We start from the raw sequence: 21,620 nt of genomic DNA, 5'->3' as shown, positions 1-21,620 counted from the left end.
AAAATAATAACTTGGTGTTATGATCTCCGCTTTTCAGATGAAAAATCTGAAATTTGGAGAAGTTAAATACCTCTTTCTAAAGTCATACTAGTAAACTCAGTTCATTGGGTCTAAAGCTGAAGCTTTTTTTTTTTTAAAGGAGGCTCCACACCCAGCAAGGAGCCCAATACAGGACCCAAACTCACGACCCTGCAATTAAGACCTGAGCTGAGATTGAGTCAGATGTTCAACTGAGTCACCCCGGCACCCCGAAAGCTGAAGCTTTTAACCACAGTGTTATATTAACACTATTTAAATTTTCCTCTTTGATTTTAATCATTTTTAGAAAACTCCCTACTATTTCAAGATTGGCCCTTTTCTCATTCAGTCTTCTAGAAGAGAGAAAGATGGACTGATTTTGGTAACTAATATGTTCTGAGTCATACAGTATTTGTAACAAAAATTTATTTTTCCAATTCTTGACTCATCTCCCAATAAAGACTGATCCTTCCTGTGAATACATACATATACATCAGATGGCTGGAAACATTAGGTGTTTTGGGATGTTCAGAATTTCTGAATGCCAATATTCACGACGGCTTCTGCCACAGCGTAAGTCAAAGGAAATCTAAACTGAGAAGATTACTTCCTTATAGGTCATTATTCTGGGGATAACTGCCTGAATCAAAGAGGAAAATACCTGGTCAAACTCATTTATTGTCACAACCTAATAATGCTAATTGGCAGCCTCTGAGATAAGTGTAGGGAGGAACTCCCCTGACATGTCTAATCTGAGTTCACTGTTATTGATTATTTGATAAATAAACCATTTTTATGCTTATTGCTGTGCTTGAGATAAGTATTTCAGTCCTGCTTGAGTGTGATTATTTCTCTCAAATTTATTCTGACCCTTGGCATTGATGATTTCAAGCATGACCCTATTCCTATCTAGAATTAAATTATGATTGTAATATAGCAGAAGAATTTCAACACTCCAAATTATATTTTAGAACAATATGATGTTCAGGGGCGCCTGGGTGGCTCAGTCGTTGAGTGTCTGCCTTCGGCTCAGGTCATGATCTCAGGGTCCTGGGATCGAGCCCCACATCGGGCTCCCTGCTTGGCAGGAAGCCTGCTTCTCCCTCTCCCACTCCCCCTGCTTGTGTTCCCTCTCTCGCTGTGCCTCTCTCTGTCAAATAAATAAATAAAATCTTTAAAAAAAAAAAAAAATTATTAAAAAAAAAAAAAAGAACAATATGATGTTCAAATCCTTTTACAATATAACTCAACTGGAGGCTTTAAAATCACTGTTAACGGACTTCTAAAAATGCAGATTCAGAGGCATTATTTACAGCATGGCTTTCAAAGGAGGATCAAGCACAGGAATCTCTATTCACTCTAAGGACACGTTATTTTACTCAACTTCAGAGTTTCTCATTTTGTGGACTTCTGCATTCTCTCTGAGCATGTTTAAATAATGGTTTAATATTGCAGGTGATTCATCCCGCTACTCTAATCAATGAACATATACCTCAAAGTTAATAGGAAGTGGGAAACATATCTTTTTAAAAAATTAAACTTTTCTTAATGGTATGTTTCCAAGGCAAGAGTACAAAAATAGATAGGAAGGCAACTAACCACAGAAAATTAGTTGAAGAAATCTAGATTTTAAAAAGGCTAAAATCCTCTGGGGCTTAGCTCAGAAGGCTAGACTCTGTGGTTGGGGAAAAATGAAAGATTGCGGGGGGGTCAGATGGAAATATCCAAGATTTTGTAGGCAATGCATTGGGTACACCTGGACTTTAATCAAAATATAAACAATATCAGACTAGATAGAATCCCTCTGAATATGAGACAAAGCTTCCTTTTACAGTAGAGTCATATATTATGTAAAGAATTAGTCACATAGATGCCATGAAACACTCCAATGTCAGACTTATTGGGATCCCGGAGGGGGTGGAGAGAGAGAGAGAGAGGACTAGAAGATACATTTGAGCAAATCGTAGCTGAGAACTTCCCTAATCTGGGGAATGAAACAAACATTCGTGGCCTAGAGGCAGAGAGGACCCCTCCCAAGATCAAGGAAAAGAGACCAACGCCCCAGCATGTAATAGTAAAACTCGCAAATCTTAGAACCAAGGAAACCATCAGAAGGGCAGTTAGGGGGAAGAGGGAGGAACATCAGAATAATGTCAGACCTATCCACAGAGACCTGGCAAGCCAGAAAGGCCTGGCAAGACATATTCAGGGTACTAAATGAGAAGAACATGCAGCCAAGAATACTTTATCCTGCAAGGCTATCATTTAGAATGGATGGAGAGATGCAGAGCTTCCAAGACTGTCAGAAACTGAAAGAATATGTAACTACTAAGCCGGCCCTGCAAGAAATATTAAGGGGGGTTCTATAAAAGGAGAAAGACCCCAAGAGTGATAAAGAACAGAAATTTACAGGGACAATCTATAGAAACAAGGACTTCACAGGCAACATGATGACAATAAATTCATATCTTTCAATAATCACTCTCAACGTGAACAGCCTAAATGCTCCCATAAAACGGCACAGGGTTGCAGATTGCATAAAAAGACAGGACCCATCCATATGCTGTCTACAAGAGACTCATTTTGAACCTAAAGATACATCCAGACTGAAAGTGAAGGGATGGAGATCCATCTTCCATGCCAACGGACCTCAAAAGAAAGCTGGGGTAGCAATTCTTATGTCAGACAAATTAGATTTTAAGCTAAAGACTGTAGTTAGAGACACAGAAGGACACTATATCATTCTTAAAGGGTCTTTCCAACAAGAAGATCTAACAATTGTAAATATCTATGCCCCCAATATGGGAGCAGTCAACTACATAAGCCAACTGCTAACCAAAATAAAGAGTCATATTGATAATAATACATTAATTGTAGGAGACCTCAATACCCCACTCTCAGCAATGGACAGATCATCTAAGCAGAAAATCAACAAAGAAACAAGAGCTTTGAATGACACACTGGACCAGATGGACCTCACAGATATATACAGAACATTCCACCCTAAAACAACAGAATACTCATTCTTCTCGAGCGCACATGGAACTTTCTCCAGAACAGACCACATACTGGGTCACAAATCAGGTCTCAACCGATACCAAAAGATTGAGATTATTTCCTGAATATTCTCAGACCATAATGCTTTAAAACTGGAACTCAATCACAAGAAAAAATTTGGAAGAAATTCAAATACTTGGAAGCTAAAGACCACTCTGCTCAAGAATGTTTGGGTCAACCAGCATATCAAAGAAGAACTTAAACAATTCGTGGAAACCAGTGAGAACAAAAACACATCAGTCCAAAACCCATGGGATACTGCAAAGGCAGTCCTAAGGGGGAAATACATAGCCATCCAAGCCTCACTCAAAAAAACAGAAAAATCCCAAATTCACCAACTAACTTTACACCTTAAAGAACTAAAGAAAAAGCAACAAACGATGCCCAAGCCACACATTAGAAGAGAAATAATTAAGATTAGAGCAGAGATCAATGACTTAGAAACCAGAAACACAGTAGATCAGATCAATGAAACTAGAAGCTGGTTCTTCGAAAGAATTAATAAGATTGATAAACCACTGGCCAGACTTATCCAAAAGAAAAGAGAAAGGACCCAAATTAATAAAATTATGAATGAAAGGGGAGAGATCACGACTAACACCAAGGAAATAGAAACAATTATTAGAAGTTATTATCAACAACTATATGCCAATAAATTAAGCAACCTGGAAGAAATGGATGCCTTCCCTGGAAACCTATAAACTACCAGGACTGAAACAGGAAGAAACTGACAACCTAAATAGGCCAATAACCAGTGAAGAGATTGAAGCAAAAAACAAGAGTCGAGGGCCTGATGGATTCCCTGGGGAATTCTACCAACATTCAAAGAAGAAATAATACCTATTCTACTGAAGCTGTTTCAAAAAATAGAAACAGAAGGAAAGCTTCCAGACTCATTCTATGAGGCCAGCATTACCTTAATCCCCAAACCAGGCAAAGACCCCATCAAAAAGGAGAATTTCAGACCGATATCCCTGATGAATGGACTCCAAAATTCTCAACAAAATCCTAGCTAATAGGATCCAACAATACATTAAAAGGATTATCCACCATGACCAAGTGGGATTTATCCCTGGGATGCAAGGGTGGTTCAACATTCACAAATCAATCAATGTGATAGAACACATTAATAAGAGGAGAGAGAAGAACCATACGGTCCTCTCAATTGATGCAGAAAAAGCATTTGACAAAATACAGCATCCTTTCCTGATTAAAATTATTCAGAGTATAGGGATAGAGGGAATATTCCTCAATTTCATAAAATCCATCTATGAAAAACCCACAGCGAATATCATCCTCAATGGGGAAAAGATGAGAGCCTTTCCCTTAAGATCAGGAACAAGACAAGGATGCCCACTCTCGCCACTATTGTTCAGTATAGTACTAGAAGTCCTAGCAACAGCAATCAGACAACAAAAAGAAATAAAAGGTATTCAAATTGGCAAAGAAGAAGTCAAACTCTCTCTCTTCGCAGATGACATGATACTTTATGTGGAAAATCCAAAAGACTCCACCCCCAAATTACTAGAACTCATCCAGCAATTCAGTAATGTGGCAGGATACAAAATCAATGCACAGAAATCAGTTGCTTTCTTATACACTAACAACGCAACTGTAGAAGGAGAAATTAGAGAATCGATTCCATTTACAACAGCACCAAAAACCATGATACCTCGGAATAAATCTAACCAAAGAGGTAAAGGATCTATACTCTAGGAACTACAGAACACTCATGAAAGAAATTGAAGACACAAAAAGATGGAAAAACATTCCATGCTCATGGATCAGAAGAATAAACATGGTTAAAATGTCTATGCTGCCCAGAGCAATCTATACCTTCAACGCCATCCTGATCAAAATTCCCATGACATTTTTCAAAATGCTGGAACAAACAATCCTAAAATTTGTATGGAATCAGAAAAGACCCTGAATCGCCAAGGAAATGTTGAAAAACAAAGCTGGGGCATCACATTGCCTGATTTCAAGCTATATTACAAAGCCATGATCACCAAGATGGCATGGTACTGGCACAAAAACAAACATATAGACCAATGGAACAGAATAGAGAGCCCAGATATGGACCCTCAACTCTATGGTCAAATAATCTTCGACAAAGCTGGAAAAAATATTCAATGGAAAAAAGACAGTCTCTTCAATAAATAGTGCTGGGAAAATTGGACAGCTATATACAGAAGAATGAAACTCGACCATTCTCTAACACCATTCACAAAGATAAACTCAAAATGGATGAAAGACCTCAATGTGAGACAGGAATCCATCAAAATCCTAGAGGAGAACATAGGCAGTAACCTCTTTGATGTCGGCCACAGCAACTTCTTTCAAGATACATCTCCAAAGGCTAGTGAAACAAAAGCAAAAATGAACTTTTGGGACTTCATCAAGATAAAAAGCTTCTGCACAGCAAAGGAAACAGTCAACAAAACAAAGAGGCAACCCACAGAATGGGAGAAGATATTTGCAAATGACACTACAGACAAGGGCTGATATCCAAGATCTAGAAAGAATTTCTCAAACTCAACACCCAAAAAACAAATAATCAAGTAAAAAAATGGGCAGAAGACATGAACATACACTTCTCAAAAGAAGACATACAAATGGCTAACAGACCTATGAAAAAATGTTCATCATCATTAGCCATTAGGGAAATTCAAATCAAAACCACACTGCGATACCACCTTACACCAGTTGGTATGGCAAAAATGGACAAGGCAAGAAACACCAAATGTTGGAGAGGTTGTGGAGAAAGGGGAACCCTCTTACACTGTTGGTGGGAATGCAAATTGGTACAGCCACTTTGGAAAACAGTGTGGAGTTTCCTCAAGAAATTAAAAATAGAGCTACCCTATGACCCAGCAATTGCACTACTGGGTATTTACCCCAAAGACACAGATTTAATGAAAAGAAGGGCCATATGCACCCCAATGTTCATAGCAGCAATGTCTGCAACAGCCAAACTGTGGAAAGAGCCGAGATGCCCTTCAAAAGATGAATGGATAAAGAAGATGTGGTCTATATATACTATGGAATATTACTCAGCCATCAGAAAGGATGAATACCCAACTTTTACATCAACATGGATGGGACTGGAGGAGATTATGCTAAGTGAAATAAGTCAAGAAGAGAAAGTCAATTATCATATAGTTTCACTTATTTGTGGAACATAAGGAATAGCATGGAGGACATTAGGAGAAGGAAAGGAAAAATGAAGGGGGGTTAATTGGAGGGGGAGACAAACCATGAGAGACTATGGACTCCGAGAAACAAATTGAGGGCTTTAGAGGGGAGAGGGGTGGGGGGATGGGTTAGCCTGGTGATGGGTATTAAAGAGGGCACGTATTGAATGGAGCACTGGGTGTTATATGAAAACAATGAATCATGGAACACTACATCAAAAACTAATGATGTACTGTGTGGTGACTAACATAACATAATAAAATAAAATTAAATTAAAAAAAGAATTAATCACATAATGGGAAAATCAGGTAATCAAAATTACTCTGGAAAATCCCTTAGTAAAGTTTTACATTAGAGACTAATGTCTAAACCATCCCTCACTAAGTTCAATTCAGCCAGTTCTTCTGGCAATGCCACACATCATCATTTCTTTGTCTGGGCTCCAGATGAAGTAGACAGCTTATAACAGAGTGCCATGCTGTATTAAAAAATATGCTTTTATTTATTTTTTTTAAAGATTTATTATTTATTTTAGAGAGAGAGAGATAGTGCGCACGCGTGTGCACATGCAAAGTTGGGGGGAGGGGAAGAGGGAGAGAGAATCCTCAAGCAGAGTCCCCACTGACCACAGTGCCTGATGTGGGGCTTCACTGCAGGACCTTGAGATCATGACCTGAGCTGAAATCAAGAGTCGGGTGCTTAACCAGGTGACCCACCCACGTGCTCCATGGTATGTTTTTAAACTTTCCCGATTTTTTTTTCCTGTTCATGAAGAATGTATCCATGTTGTAGTGTACACTCAAGATCATCTTTTTTCATTGGTATATACTACTCCATATATATACTACATTTATTTATCCATTTTACTGCTGATAAATGTTTAGCTTGTTTCCAGTTTGGGATTATAATGAAGTAGGGTGCAATGGACACTTGTGTACATGTCTTTTGGCAAACAGGAACACACTTCTGTTGTGTAAAGACCTAAGAGTGAAATAGTTAAGCCATAGAATAAGCATGTGTTCAGCTTTGGTAGCTATAGCAGTTGTATGGTAACAACTTAGCACAGTACCTTTGCCTCATCACTCCTATGCATTTCTTAGAATGCTGTCTGGTTAGTATTATTCTTTAAAAACATCGAAGTATGAAAAATTTTAAGCATACACACAATTATAGAACCTCTGAGTACCTATCACCTGTATTCAACAGTTACCACTATTTGGCAAATTTACTTCATCTATTCTTCCTCTGTCCCCTTCTTTTTGCTGAACTGTTTTGAAGCAAATGCCTGATATGTCATTTCTCCCCCATATTACTTCAGTTTACATCTCTAAAAGATATCGACATTTTTTTATATAACTAGAATGCCTTTATCACATGTAACCATAAAATGAATTTAAGTATCTGTCTCCCTCATTTATGCTTTGTGAATAAAAGAACTGTTTTGGCTTGTTATTATATTCCCAATGCCTTACAGCTCTTAGCACATAATGCTACTCAAAAACAGTTTCTGAGAATAATTGAAGAGATTTAAGTATTGTCACCACCACTGAAGCTTAACTACAAAGGTTCAGGTTTCAGAGAAGAGTACAAAGTTATGGCCATGCTCTAGATCATATGGTCATTTATATAAGGAGAAACCTAAAACTGACTGGAGAGGTAGAATCACATAATTAGAAACGTCCTCCCCCCAACACATAAAATTTACTTAATGAAGCCTATTAAAATATATACCAGATGTCCCACTAAAATCTATGATGCAAGTTCAAAACAAATCTTACAATTTCTAAGCAGCACAGATGTGTTTTAATAATTAGTTTCTTTAGCTGATTAGCTTTGCAAGGTCAAAATTAGGTCAATTTACACCTAAAAGTACTAAGAGCTGATTTAATACCCAAGAAATGAGTTTGGAATTAGCAGGTTTCTACTGTCTGAGAATTTTCAAGAAGATTTAAGAACAGAATTACAAAGAAATAGGCTCATTTGAAGTTTTTTGGTAAGCTATTAGAAAAAATTAAAGCTTAATTAAAAAGTAAAATAAAAAACAATACTATGAGTAAGGAATCACTAAAGTTTGAATTTTAAACATTTTAAAGTTTCATTTAATAACACTTGCATTAGCCTTAAAAAGCTGTTAACCAAAGACTTGTTTTGAGTCCATCAAAAGCTAAATATCAGTGCCTCTTAAATACATCTATCATTTATCAAGTATGTCATTTAAAAACAGGGAAGAAAACCAAAATGAGAACTGGGAGGTAACATACAATTTATTTTTTAGTTCATGGACTAAATTTGTTTATGTTCATTTACTTTTCCTAACTTTCAAAAATCTTAAATACATAAGCCCAGATTTTCCAGATTGGGTTTTTAAAAACAATGCATGCAGGGACTTCTGTTTCTAGTTAGGATGTAGAGGTTTGCAAAAGATCCTCACTCTGATATAACAACAAAAATAAAAAAACCTTCGCTAAACTAAACAGTTATATTTTTCATTAGAACCATCGAAGAATCTTGGAGGCAAAGAAGTCTAGATAAACTATTTCCAGAGAGGGACGAGCCAGCCAGCCCTCCCTAGTTGAGCAGAGAGAAACAGTGGCTTTCATACCTGAAGGCATTTACCCAATGTCGGGCCCCTTAGTGGGAAAAGCAGCAAAAATGCCACAGGCACAGCAACCTAGCTGGAACAAGGAGAACCCAGTCAATTTTTAATGGGCAGGTCTGAGCTAATATGGTACACTAGAATCTGGAGAAGCCTGACAGGTAGAGCAAGTAAACCCAGAAGGTGGATGAAGCTGGTGGTTGTGCTGCAAAGCAGGCAGAGCAGAGAGGTTTTCTTGCAATGCTTAGATCCCAAAGCCAAAATCATCTACAAGCACACAGTTCACTGTCACATTAACATGACATTACTATTCAACTCTCTGCTATTCCAGAAACTTGCCCAGGAAGATGAAGTTGTTTGTTTCAGGCACCTTAAGGAAATCTGTTTATATGAACAACAGACCTTTCAACTAATCCTGAGAGCTAATGCCCTCTTAAGAAGAGAAGGCTCAACTAGACTGTTTACTCTTCACTTTGAAACTCACCCTCTCAATGTGTCTGCCAATTCTCAACTAGATCACGAGCCATGTCAAATCCGTATCAGGACCTTTCCTACCCCTGCCAACTCCTTGCTCTGTACTGAGAGGTCCACCAATGATCAGATTTTCCAATATCCTGTGCTTTGTCTTTCTCCCTAAACTCAGCTGTATTTTGATTGTCATCCCAAGAAATTGGTGAGAGGGAGTGCCCTGATCCTGTGCGTGTGGTACCCAGCCCTGACCAACCTCAATTCCAGATTAGATAATAGGTATCAGCCCCTCAATCCTACCAACCCAGGCAGAGGTTAAGTGGAAGCCCTTCTAGGGGAAAATATCACCTACTTTACTCTGATTTATCCTTTCAAATAATGGCTAGCACAAAACATAAAATTATGAAATATGAGAAGAAATAGGAAAAGGTGACCCATAATCAAAAGAAAAAAAGCAACAGGGGTGCCTGGCTGGCTCAGTCGGAGGAGTGCACAACTCTTGGTCTCGGGGTTGTGAGTTTAAGCCCCACTTTGGGTGCAGAAATTACTTAAATAAATAAAACTTAAAAAAAAAAATAACAAGTAGAATCACAGTTGGCTTAGGGAAGTAGCAAATAGACCTTAAAAGAGTGATTATTAATATGTTAAGAAATTTAGATAAAAAGATCGACCAAACTGGTTAAAAAAATGAAAGAATGATAACTCAAAAAATGAAAATAGAAATTATGGAACTGAAAAACATGATATTTAACATGAAAGTATTTAGCAGCTATCTTAACAGCAGGAAGAATACAGATGACGAAAAGACCAGTGAATTAAAAAATAGGTAAATAGAAATTATCCCAAAGTGAACTTCTTAAATGGCTACTAGACTTTAGTCTTTTCCTTCAATCTTCTCATCCTTGGAAACAGGTTTCCTCATTTAAAATAAAATCTTTTGGGGGGGGGTAAAGTGTTTTTTTCTTCCTCAGAATCTTGGCTAAAAAATTTAATTACCTAAAACTACAATTTTTCCTCCAGAAAATATCTCTTTTGTGCTCCTGTTCCCAAACCACTCTGTGTATACATCTATACTCATAATTTTAAAGTCATACTGAAATTTTCTTAGCCCCTGTCTCCTCTCACATAAGTGCCTTTTCAGGACAGAGAACAGGTTTTGTGTGTGTGTGTGTGTGTTTGTGCATAGATTTCAGATAAGAGCCTGGGACACAGTCAGTATTTAATATTTGTTTAACAAACTGAAATATCTGTTAATATAAATTCTTATATTAAAAAGTTTTGATTAAAAATTAAAAACCTCTTAATGCCTCTGTACTCATATTAATGTACTTTGATAAAATCCAAAAGACTTTATTGTAAGAGGTTTTTAAATACAAATATAAAAAAAAGTCTGCTATTTTTTATTTACTCCAGTGGCTCTTCTTTGATTTAGCAACTGTAGTAAAAGAAAAATGCCTAGGAAAAATGTTGTTCTTTGTTAAATGAGGTTTAGAAATATATTAAGGAAAGTTTATACAAACTGAACATTGTTGTACCAGTCACTGTTCCAGTGCATGCTAACAGAGATGTAGAATAAAAGAAAATATAATGCTGAAATTAATATATAAAAATGATTGCTCTAAGAGATAATGTATCAAATAAAAATCTTTATATGTCAAAGATTTATGTATGTAATCTGATAAAATCATATTATTTTCCTTTTTAAGGTAAACAACTCATTTGTTATACAAAAGGCAGTATGAAGAGTCATTTAATGTATCTGCTTGCCTGTATCTTTAAGGAGCTTATATAGACAGATGCCAATATAAATGCTGCTGGAACACAAAGGGAGAATATTATACAATTACATAAATGACATTAAAAATACACTAGAACTCACAAAATAAAACATATTAGTTCTAAATTGTATGGCTTTAAACCACTTGCTTTTGAACACTTATAACTTCCCATATAATAATGGACTTTATTGCTCATTTACTGCAAGGTTAGGCAGGCTATTGTGATAGACAATCAGGTGCTAACTAAATTCATATCCCATCATAAAAGGAAAGGCAATTTGACCTAAACTGTCAATAATATATGATACATAAAAAATGCTCAGAAAATCGCTATGTATACGCTACAAGTATTCATTGGAAAATTATCCTTTAACCAAGATCCAAGACACTTACATATGATTATTATGTCCCGTTAAATTCCCCAAAACATAAAAAAGTTTATTAATGCAAAACACTACATTAAAAATGCTATCAAATTTCTTCTGTGGTGTATGTACCCCTGTGTGTTGGTGGTGAAGACTGCAAAGAAAAGATGTTTTCTATTAAAGGTTCTGACAAACTTGAGAAAGCCATCTAAAAACACTATCAGTCTACAGCACACATGCTTTTGAAATTAAATGCAAAGGGGGTGTTCTTAGTATCTTGTTACTTTGAAAAATCCAATTTCCTCTAATATTTTAATTAGGCTACAAATTTAGAATCTCATTAGAAATAAATGGTTATGCATATATTTAAAATGGGCTTAACTACTCAGAGAAATCATCCATCTTACTTTTTGGCTATGCATTCAAGTTTTAAGCACAAGGAAGAAAGTATTTAATATATTTGAAGGTTTGTACTCAGCAGTACAAAAGCAAATACTTTTTTCTTTACTCTATCTAGAAACCATACATCTTCTTCCCCAAAGTAACTTTTTCCATCTCTTTGACACGCATTGCTTTTTTAAAATTATTTTTATTTTTAGTATTTTAAATACTAAATTCTTCTTACAATATAAAGGAGAAACAAAGTTCCAATTAGGCACTCATCCTTTTTAATACCTTTGTTGTGGATTATTCCCAAGTAACCAGGCGAATAATCTATCTATTCAAAAGTAGCCTTAGAGACTAGGTTTGCATAATAGCTCCAGATGGTTGGTAGCAGAAGAGTGTAAAGACTTGGCACCACCTCAAAGAGCAAAAGATAGTTGGGAGTAGATATGGATGGATAGTTGGGATTCACAAATAATGAAACTGTAATAAAGGCATTACAGGCCACAAAACCTTACTCATGCCAGGCTCACGTTAGGGTAAGCATGCTGGGAAGGAAAGAAAGTTCCTAAGACCAAATAACGATAAATACACTCTGAAAATGTGAAGAAAAAAAATTTCGAAGATCTACTTTTTCTTTGCAGCAAAGAGGATGGGCTATGTGACTTATTTTAGCATATAAATTTGTCACCCCATCTCTGAGAAAGAGTGCATTTTGATCACACTCTCTCTCTCTCTCCCTACCAAAAACTGCTAGACTATTGGCTGAGAATCACATTATTCAGACCTGTTTCATATGCAACATGTTTTAGATTTTTCAGATCTGTTTCAAATGCAACAGGCTACCTCCTTTCTTCCCCCCCTTAATATCTCATTCATAAGTTTCTGTATGAATAGTTTGTACAATCCCACCAGAGTTTTTTTGGGGGTCAGGATATTTCACAAGTAAGACATAGTGATTTATTTTTCTTCACCCCCCCAAAAATGGGAATGTTAGTACCCGCTTCAAATGGTTATTAAGAAGACTAAATGAAATAATGATTTTAAAGTGATTAGCACATTGTCTGGCATGCAAGTGTTCAATGACTTAGACATTATCACCAAGACAATTTATATTGACAAATTATTTGACAGAATAATCTCAGAAGGGTTAACACTGAATAAGTACTAAAATTTATATGTTCAGTACCTGGTGTGCATCCAATAAATATGGCTTGAAACTATACATTCCTCTCAAAGGTGAGTTACAGAAGTACATTTTTCAGCAGTGATCAGACATACACAAGTTCACTTCAACCTTCAGCCACCTTCTACCTAAACCCCAGACCTACCTCATTTCCAGACTTCTATATTAAAATCATTCAGGCATGTTGGGAATAAAAATATAAATCTAAAAGGCTCTTTATAGATATAAGGTAATATAACAGTTTCTTTTTGATTCATTTCTCTTATGGAACTCTGTACAGGAACAAATGCAGCAAGTACCTATTTGATTTGTTCTTTAATACAAAAATTTCTATTATAATTTTTGTGTTAAACAGACTTTACCAGCTTTTTAAAAAAATTTTTTATTGTTATGTTAATCACCATACATTATATCATTAGTTTTACTTTACCAGCTTTTTTGTGTTTTATTTCTATTTTATTCTTTTAAATATACAGAATAAAACCAAGATCGTTAAAGGATAAGTATAATTTATTTCAACATAAAGCTTCTTGTACTCTATGTCAAATAACAAGAATAGAAAATAATTCTATATATGCATTGTGAAACTCTTTTGTAGCATCACACTACTGCAGCTAAAACTACCTCCTAAGACTTTTTAATCGCTAGTGTACAACCTGACCTATGTGCAGCCAGAGGTGCTGAATGAAGATCTGTACGGAGGACCTGAACAGCATGACTGGGGCACGGGGGGTAGGAACAGGATGGCAGGGAAGAGTTCTGCTCATGTGGGGATGTCAGTGGTGCCTCCCATTTACTGAGAGGGCCAAGGGCTCTAGGGCTTACGGGGGCTGCAGCGGTACAGGCTGCTTTGTAGCAGGCTAGTTCTAAGATGCGGTTTAAGAGTATTTTGTCTATTCCTTTAGCTCTCCCAATGTGTCTGGAATTATGTTACTTAACTCTTCAATAAATCACCTTTTGCTTTAAGAAGCTGATTTGGACTTTGTTGTCTGAAACTAAGAACCCTGACCAATAACCCCCAAAATAAAGAACATTTCAAAAAAACTCAGTAAACTCCTCTGTCTACATAAGGCTAAAAAATATGCACAACTAAAAACAAACAGTTTTTCAGGTCTTGACTACAGTTTTACATTTGCTCTACTTTGATTCATGTGAAGGACACTGAAAGAAGATTTGAAATAATATTATTTAATAATACTGGTAATACGGCAATTTCTATCTAAGAATTCCCTTATAGATCGATCAACTGTCATTAATCAAGAGGTCTTTTTTAATTCTCAAGGATTACTAACATCAAACACAGAGCAATTCTAAGAGTTTAAACCTTTAGCCTGTAATTTCAATTGACCAAATCATTTCAGTTACTATAAAGGACAACTGGAAAATCTGGGAGAAATCTGGGAGAAATCGGGGAAGAATGAAATTTTGTTTTTATCAGTTAAACAAATATAATGGGTGCCCCGAAATCATAAATCTGGGATCTAGATATTTACCTTTTAAAAACTGTAAAACCAATTTCAATGAAAAGAATTCCTCAAAACATCAAAGCACACTGTTAAACTCACATGGATAGAAAATAATTACTGGATCAAAATGAACGGAAACAATTTTTAAGAAGCCATAAAATCTTTTGTATGTCTACCTTTTAAAAAATCAGGTTCAAGAGTCAAAGTCAACATGACTATAATCTGTTTCACACAGTTACTGACCATACAGTTTTCAGTAAAATTTTAATTTTTAAGGTATAATTAGTATTTCAAAAACTATACAATTAATTTTTTAAAATAATATAAATCTTTATATCAATACCACCTATGTAAATTCATACTTTCTTAAGTAAAGGCCCACATTTTATTAACATTCTGAGTCTCCTGGTAAAAAATGTTGTTATCTTAGTATTAATATACATTTAGAAATTATTTAAGAAAGAAAAAAACTAATATATTTTAATAACCTAACATTTCTGGCTACTTTGTAGGTGCTTCCACATATATTAATTCATTAATCTGTGTAACTAGTCTACAAGATAGAAATTATTACCATTTTTCTTAAAGCAGTTGATTAGTCTGAGGTACAGATTACCTAGGTAACTTGAGCAAAGTAACAAGCTAGTGAGTGGCAGAACCAAATGTGAATCCATACTAACTTTTCTAATGTCCATTACACCAGGATGCTTCTTTAAAGAAAGGTATATCATCACTTATTATATTTTACACAGGAATATAAAACACTATACCAAATAAACATATTTTACTTCCATCTACATTGAGTGTTAAGAGCTATTAGGAGGTGTAGGACATGAACTTGTCTATGAAGATAAAGATGAGTGCTTTCAATTAGTTACATGAGAGGCAAGAAGGAAGACTCTATAAAGAAAAATCATTGTGCAAACATGGTGTCCTACTACTTTCTCCTCTCAACTAAACTAACTTTTTTGAAGTCTACTGACCTATCAAAACAGATCCGTTCAATAGCCTAACAAAGGCAAAGACAGACTGTCGAGGGCAATAGTCTTTTTCATTTATCACAAGTCTGGTAATTAATTCATTAGCCTGCCAATCAACTGCACTGCTAGTGAGATTTGTGAAAGGAGATGAAACAGCTTACCGTGCACATGGATGTCTTTGTAATTTGCAGGGTAAAATTCGAAGAAAATTCCAAAGCTGAGACAGATGTTGTATGGCAATCTATTTGCTACCCATTAAAAAAGAGTGGAAGGAAGAAGTTAGTAAAAATAGTGAAAACAAAACCAAAATCAAACAGATAAATATCCTTTTTTATGCAGTAAACCAATGTTTTGCAAAGTTTAATCATTCAAACCTCACTTCTGGAGTTGTTTTCAAATTTAAAGGCTACTAGCACTATCATTTAGTTAATTTTTGTATAAACCAAATTAGTACTTTTTTACTTAGACTTCTTGTAAGAACACTATATATCAAATCATGGCTCTGATGTGCTAGTTAACGTTTCTCTAAGATACACTAAAATATTTTCAAATAAAATTCTTTTCTTGTTTTCCAACTAAAATCATTTTGTATACTACCAGTGGTACACATTTGCTATAAATTATGCATGGTAAGAGTCAACATTTTTATAGGAATGCCAACTTGAAAACATAGGCTAATGAAAAGGATAAGGTGTTTTAGGATTCCTTTTTGTAATTGCATTTGAAGAAAAGTTTGTTAGATATTAGGAAAAACTGTAACGGATAAAATCAAAGAGCCAAACCAAGGAAGAAGATTTAACTCAGGAAAACAATGGCCAAAGAGCCTTATTTTCCTTTCTGCCTTGGTTCAAGTCCTTCTTCACTTCACTACGGAGAGCAGATGGGGACAGACCATGGCAGTGGGACGAGAGGGAGGCCATGAAGGCTGACTTGCCATGAGTAGATTATGACATAGCATACACAATTCACAGGACTATATACCTGAGCCACTACCCTCTTTTAAATAGCTTGAGAAAATTTTAAAGAAGTTATAGTGTGGTTGCCTTCTATTTGTAGAGGATTGTGGAACATGGAACAAAATATATTTACCTAAACAAACAAGTAAATAAACATTGATTAATGTTTAAAAAAAAGAGAAAGGGTATGTGTACTTTTTAAACACCTTTGTTATCAGTCTAAAATTTTCTATTTCAACTATTTCTTCATAGCAGTTTTTGGCATTAAACAAAGAGCACTAGAGAGAAAAATTAGCCCCTTCCCCCACTACCCTCCTCTTTTTGCATAGCCTTGAGGCTGAGTTGACTGAACTGTACACTCCTACCCATAATCAAAGAATACAAATAAATCTCTTACTATCAGTGTACCAGAGCCCTCAACAGTATTATAATCATTAACCAAGCTATAGTTTTTTCTTAGAAGCTAAATGCAATTTTAATCAGCTTGCTTTTGTTGAGAAACTTTTTAAGTTTATTATTCTATGCCAACTTTAAATACTTTTATCTATTAAGAAAATTAACAAATATTTATTGAATATCCATTTTATGCAGGGAACAATTATTGATGCTATGAAAGTACGACTACAAAAAGCAGACAGTGTTCTGAACCTAAAACTGAACAAACTAAATTTATCTAATTAAAACAGACAAATTAAGGACTTTTTAAGAAAAGCAATGACTTTTCACTGCAAAGTTATTATTTAACCTATGTAAATATGACACAGCAAAATTCACAATAAAACTAGAGATTGGCATGGTGAACAGTAAGATTTTATTTTTTTTTTATTATTTTTAAAAGATTTTATTTATTTATTTGACATAGAGAGACACAGCGAGAGAGGGAACATAAGCAGGGGGAGTGGGGGAGGGAGAAGCAGGCTTCCCGCGCAGCAGGGAGCCTGATGCGGGGCTCGATCCCAGAACCCTGGGATCAAGAGCTGAGCCGAAGGCAGATGCTTAACAACTGAGCCACCCAGGCACCCCAACAATAAGATTTTAAAACACAAAAGGAATTAACTGAGAAATCTGAACAGAGTAGGGCTTTAGTTTCATAGGCAAATTCACTGTAATTACTTAATTTGAAAAGGTGGAAGAAATTTGAATGTGAGATGTTAAACTGTGTAGAATATATGATATGAATGAATAATCTGGCTGTAAATGAGAAACTAGAACAAGGCCAGGGAGGTGGTGATGAAGCAGAAATGATAATACAGCAGGACTTTTCGCCTTCAAACCCCTCAGTATAAGGAACTGCGATATACAGAGAAGTGATTCCAAAGGATGATATAGTCAACTGGTAAATACTGTAACCTCAAGGTACATTAGACTGGTTAATATAGGAAGATCACTGTTTTGAAAGCCCATATATAATATCAATATGTTAATTTCAAATACTGAACTCATAAATGAAAACTAATAAAAATGGCAATTCTGTTAAAATAAAACTGGTAAAAACACCTACCTTAATACTACAAGCATCTGAAATAAGAGTCTTCGGATCTAAAACTTCCACAACAGCTTCTGGAATAACTGCTTTCTTCATACAGGACATGTTGAAGCCATAAACATTATCCCAAAAAGCAATTCTATCAGCATGTTTATTCATATCACTTACTGCCACAAGGCTGATAGTGCAAATATCAGGGTAGACTGTAACAGATAAAATACCCAACAATTTATCATTATCTCCGTTTGTGGCAAAATATACTTTTTTAAAGGCTAAATATAAATCCCCAAATCATCAGTATGAATTACTAGCAACTGATTACTAGTAGTGGGGGATTAATGGAGGTATAGGTCAGGGAAAATAACCAAGTCCTATCTAGTAGCCTCTTTAAAAAAAAGATTTCCATTACAGTGATGGCAAGATTAAAATAAGGATTTCAATGATGGGTTATTAAAATAATTAAAGCAAGAGAGCATAATTGAATAAACCGGAAATGAACGTATTTGTTAAACTTACAATATGCTAACTTTAAAAAGATACTAAATCTTTACACATTATTCTGAAACATGTAGAAAGAGACAAATCATTTAAAAAAGGGCAATTATTGGTGATGTAATAAATACTAAGAAAGGGGAGGTATAAGGTACTGAGGGAGCTCATAGCAAAAATAGCTAATTCAGATTTGGCTATAGCAGGGGTGCAGGTATTTTTTTTTTTTTAAGATTTTATTTATTTATTTGACAGAGAGAGACACAGCGAGAGAGGGAACACAAGCAGGGGGAGTGGGGGAGGGAGAAGCAGGCCTCCCGCGGAGCAGGGAGCCCAATGCGGGGCCAGATCCCAGGACTCCGGGATCATGACCTGAGCTGAAGGCAGACGCTTAATGACTGAGCCACCCAGGTGCCCCAGGGGTGCGGGTATTATATAAGAACTGAAGACCACATAAATTAGGAGTGGGGAGGGAGTTTCTAGGCAGAGTGAGCAGTGTGCGTATGGGGTCACAATTAATATACACTCCAATTTAAGAGAGTGAGATATAAGACTATAAAGGTAAGCAGGGAGCAAAGAAAACATGGCTGGATAAACCATGCTAGTAAACTGGATTTTATTCTAAGAATAATGACAAGCCTGTGAACAATTTTACATAGGGTCACAACCTGATCAGATTTTGGTTTCGGAAAAGCCAGATGGAGTACAATGTGGAGAATGAATGGGAAGATGCAAGATTAAGACAAAGACTAAACAAGAGATAAGAGATACTTGTAATAACCCAGGTGATCTGCAGTAGAGCAATGGCTGTGGGAATGGAAGGGGGAGATATAAACAGCTGACCCTTGCACAACACGGGTCGATTTACATATGGATTTTTTTTTTAAATAAATACAGTACAGTACTGTAAATGTATTTTCTCTTATGATTTTATTAATAACATTTTTTCTCTAGCTTACTTTATTGTAAGAATACAGTATATAATACATATAACATACAAAACGTGTTAATCAACTGTTTATGTTATTGGTAAGGCTCCCAGTCAACAGTAGGCTATTAGTAGTTAAGTTTTGGGGCGGGGGTTAAAAGTTATAGATTTTTGACCACATAGGGGGTGGGGCAGGCGATGCCCCTAACTCCCACATTGTTCAAGGGATAGTTAGGAGGAAGAACTCACAGGATTGGCTGGCTGTGGAGGTAATGAAGAGGGAAGAGTCATGGACAAGTTTTTAGCTTCCGCAGTGGGGCAGATCTTGGTATTAACCCTTACATTAGAGAATAAATAAGGGCAGAGTCAAGAGGAACAAAAGAGTTCAGTGCTTATGGGACAAATGGGTGAAAATATCCAATAAGCAGCTGAATGAACAGGACTGAAATTTAACAGATGATCTGGGTTCAAGATATAAATTTGGGATGATGATCATATGAATGGAAATGTAAGTTACGGGAGCTCATGAGTTTATCTAGGGAGAGTACATAATGAGTACCAGAATTTAAGGGATGTGTAGAAGGGAAGGAGGTTGATAATAAATGGCTGAGAAGCTGGGGCCACCAAAGCAAGAAGAAAACCAGGAGAGTAAGTATTAAGAGAGGTGACAGAAGAGAGTGATTCAGGAAGAAACTATTCTAATAACAAGGGTAAAAAGTCTGTATAGCACCAAATTAAAAAAAATATATATATTGGGGGTGCCTGGGTGGCTCAGTCGGTTAAGCGTCTACCTTCGGCTCAGGTCATGAACAAGGGATCCTGGGATCTAGCCCCACATCAGGTTCCCTGCTCATCGGGGAGCCTGCTTCTCTCTCTCCCTCTGCCCTTCCCCGCTCCACTTGTGTTCTCTCTCGCTCACTGTGCACTCTCTCTCAAATAAATAAATTAAAAAAATATTTTTCTCGGACAAATAAATAACAAAATTAACTTTGTCCTTCAAATAAAATTCAGGGGATTCATGAATTAAAGTAGAAATCACATTTTCTTATATCAATAAACTGAAAACAAGTACATATGTACCAAAGAAATGCACAAAAGAAATAATTCCATGATTATTAACTAGTCTTTAAACAGCAGAGAAGTGAGCCTCCCCTTCTGCCAAACTTTGTTTCTATCCACAGCCTTAGGAATTTATTATTCAATGACAGCAGCACTAAATTATCTTCCTAATAAAGCCCATAATAAGATCTGTTGGCATCAAAGCAATTGCTCCTTTCAAGCCTGACGTGTGAGATACCCAGAAAAACTACTTGGTGCTATGCCACTGATAAGAAGTTTCTCAAGCCCTCCCTAAGGGGGCATGTGAGGCAGATGTGATAGCTGCACTGGGCTAGAGTACTGGGTACGGGGCTACCATGGACCGTTGAGTTACTTCTACGGTCCTCCTCTTCCACATACACACGGTAAGTCTCTTGACTGTGTTTAAATTCCTGACTAATACAAATTCTTCAAGGTATCTGATTTGTTGCTGACTATGCTGAACCAGCAGAGCATGAGCTACAGGAAAGCATGTTTAGTTTCTTGAACCAGATCCTTAGATGAGAAACACTGAAGCAGAAACAGAATTCTAAAGTAACTTTAGATATTTGGCAACTTCTTTATATATCTTTTGTTGGACTTAGTAAGACAATCATACAAGTGTCCCACATTTTGCCCTGTAACTCCATCCTTAAAAAGGAATATAGTTAGGGTACAGATCAGGGATCAGCAAACATTTTCTGTAAAGTAACTATTTCTGGTTTTGTGGGCCATATGGTCTTTGTTGAAACTATTTATCTTTGCTGCTAGAACTGTGAAACCAGCCACAGACAATATGTAAATAAATGAGCTTGGCTATGTTCCAAGAAAACTTTATCTACAAAAACAGGGAGCAAGCCAGATACGGATACCCCTGATATAGATGTGGGAGAAATGGATGAGGGAGGTCATTATCAGAGCCACCATATTGTACTACTTCAGGGAGTGCCATTCACACCATAGTCTATGGGAAACTGAATATCCTTCTGAGTCTTGTAGTGCACAGACATTCAAGTTACTTAACACTGCTCAGAGTTCTTTTATTTCAGATATTATTAAAAATCTTAGTGAAAAATTTAAAATATCATTAGTCCCTATATCAGGGGCTGGCAAACAATGGCCCATGGCTCAGATTCAGCCCCCTGCTATTTCTGTGAACAGTTTAACTGGAACATTGCTACTCTCATTTAT

General features: G+C 36.1%; 1 protein-coding gene across 2 annotated transcripts in view; it reads right to left on the bottom strand.

Moving 5' to 3' along the window:
* The window catches only part of PRMT3 (protein arginine methyltransferase 3), a 136,323-nt gene that overhangs the window by 36,577 nt on the left and 78,126 nt on the right, over window positions 1-21,620 (bottom strand). For both annotated transcript variants that reach the window (XM_032413837.1, XM_032413838.1), the window contains 2 exons: window positions 17,951-18,138; window positions 15,655-15,741 (listed from right to left, as the gene is read on the bottom strand). In XM_032413837.1, coding sequence (XP_032269728.1) covers window positions 15,655-15,741; window positions 17,951-18,138 — 275 coding nt within the window. The remainder of the gene's footprint in view (window positions 1-15,654; window positions 15,742-17,950; window positions 18,139-21,620) is intronic.

Source organism: Phoca vitulina, unplaced genomic scaffold (genome assembly GCF_004348235.1).
Source record: "Phoca vitulina isolate PV1807 unplaced genomic scaffold, GSC_HSeal_1.0 scaffold16, whole genome shotgun sequence".
NCBI classification, from domain to species: domain Eukaryota; kingdom Metazoa; phylum Chordata; class Mammalia; order Carnivora; family Phocidae; genus Phoca; species Phoca vitulina.
This window is presented reverse-complemented; position numbering and strand designations above follow the sequence as displayed.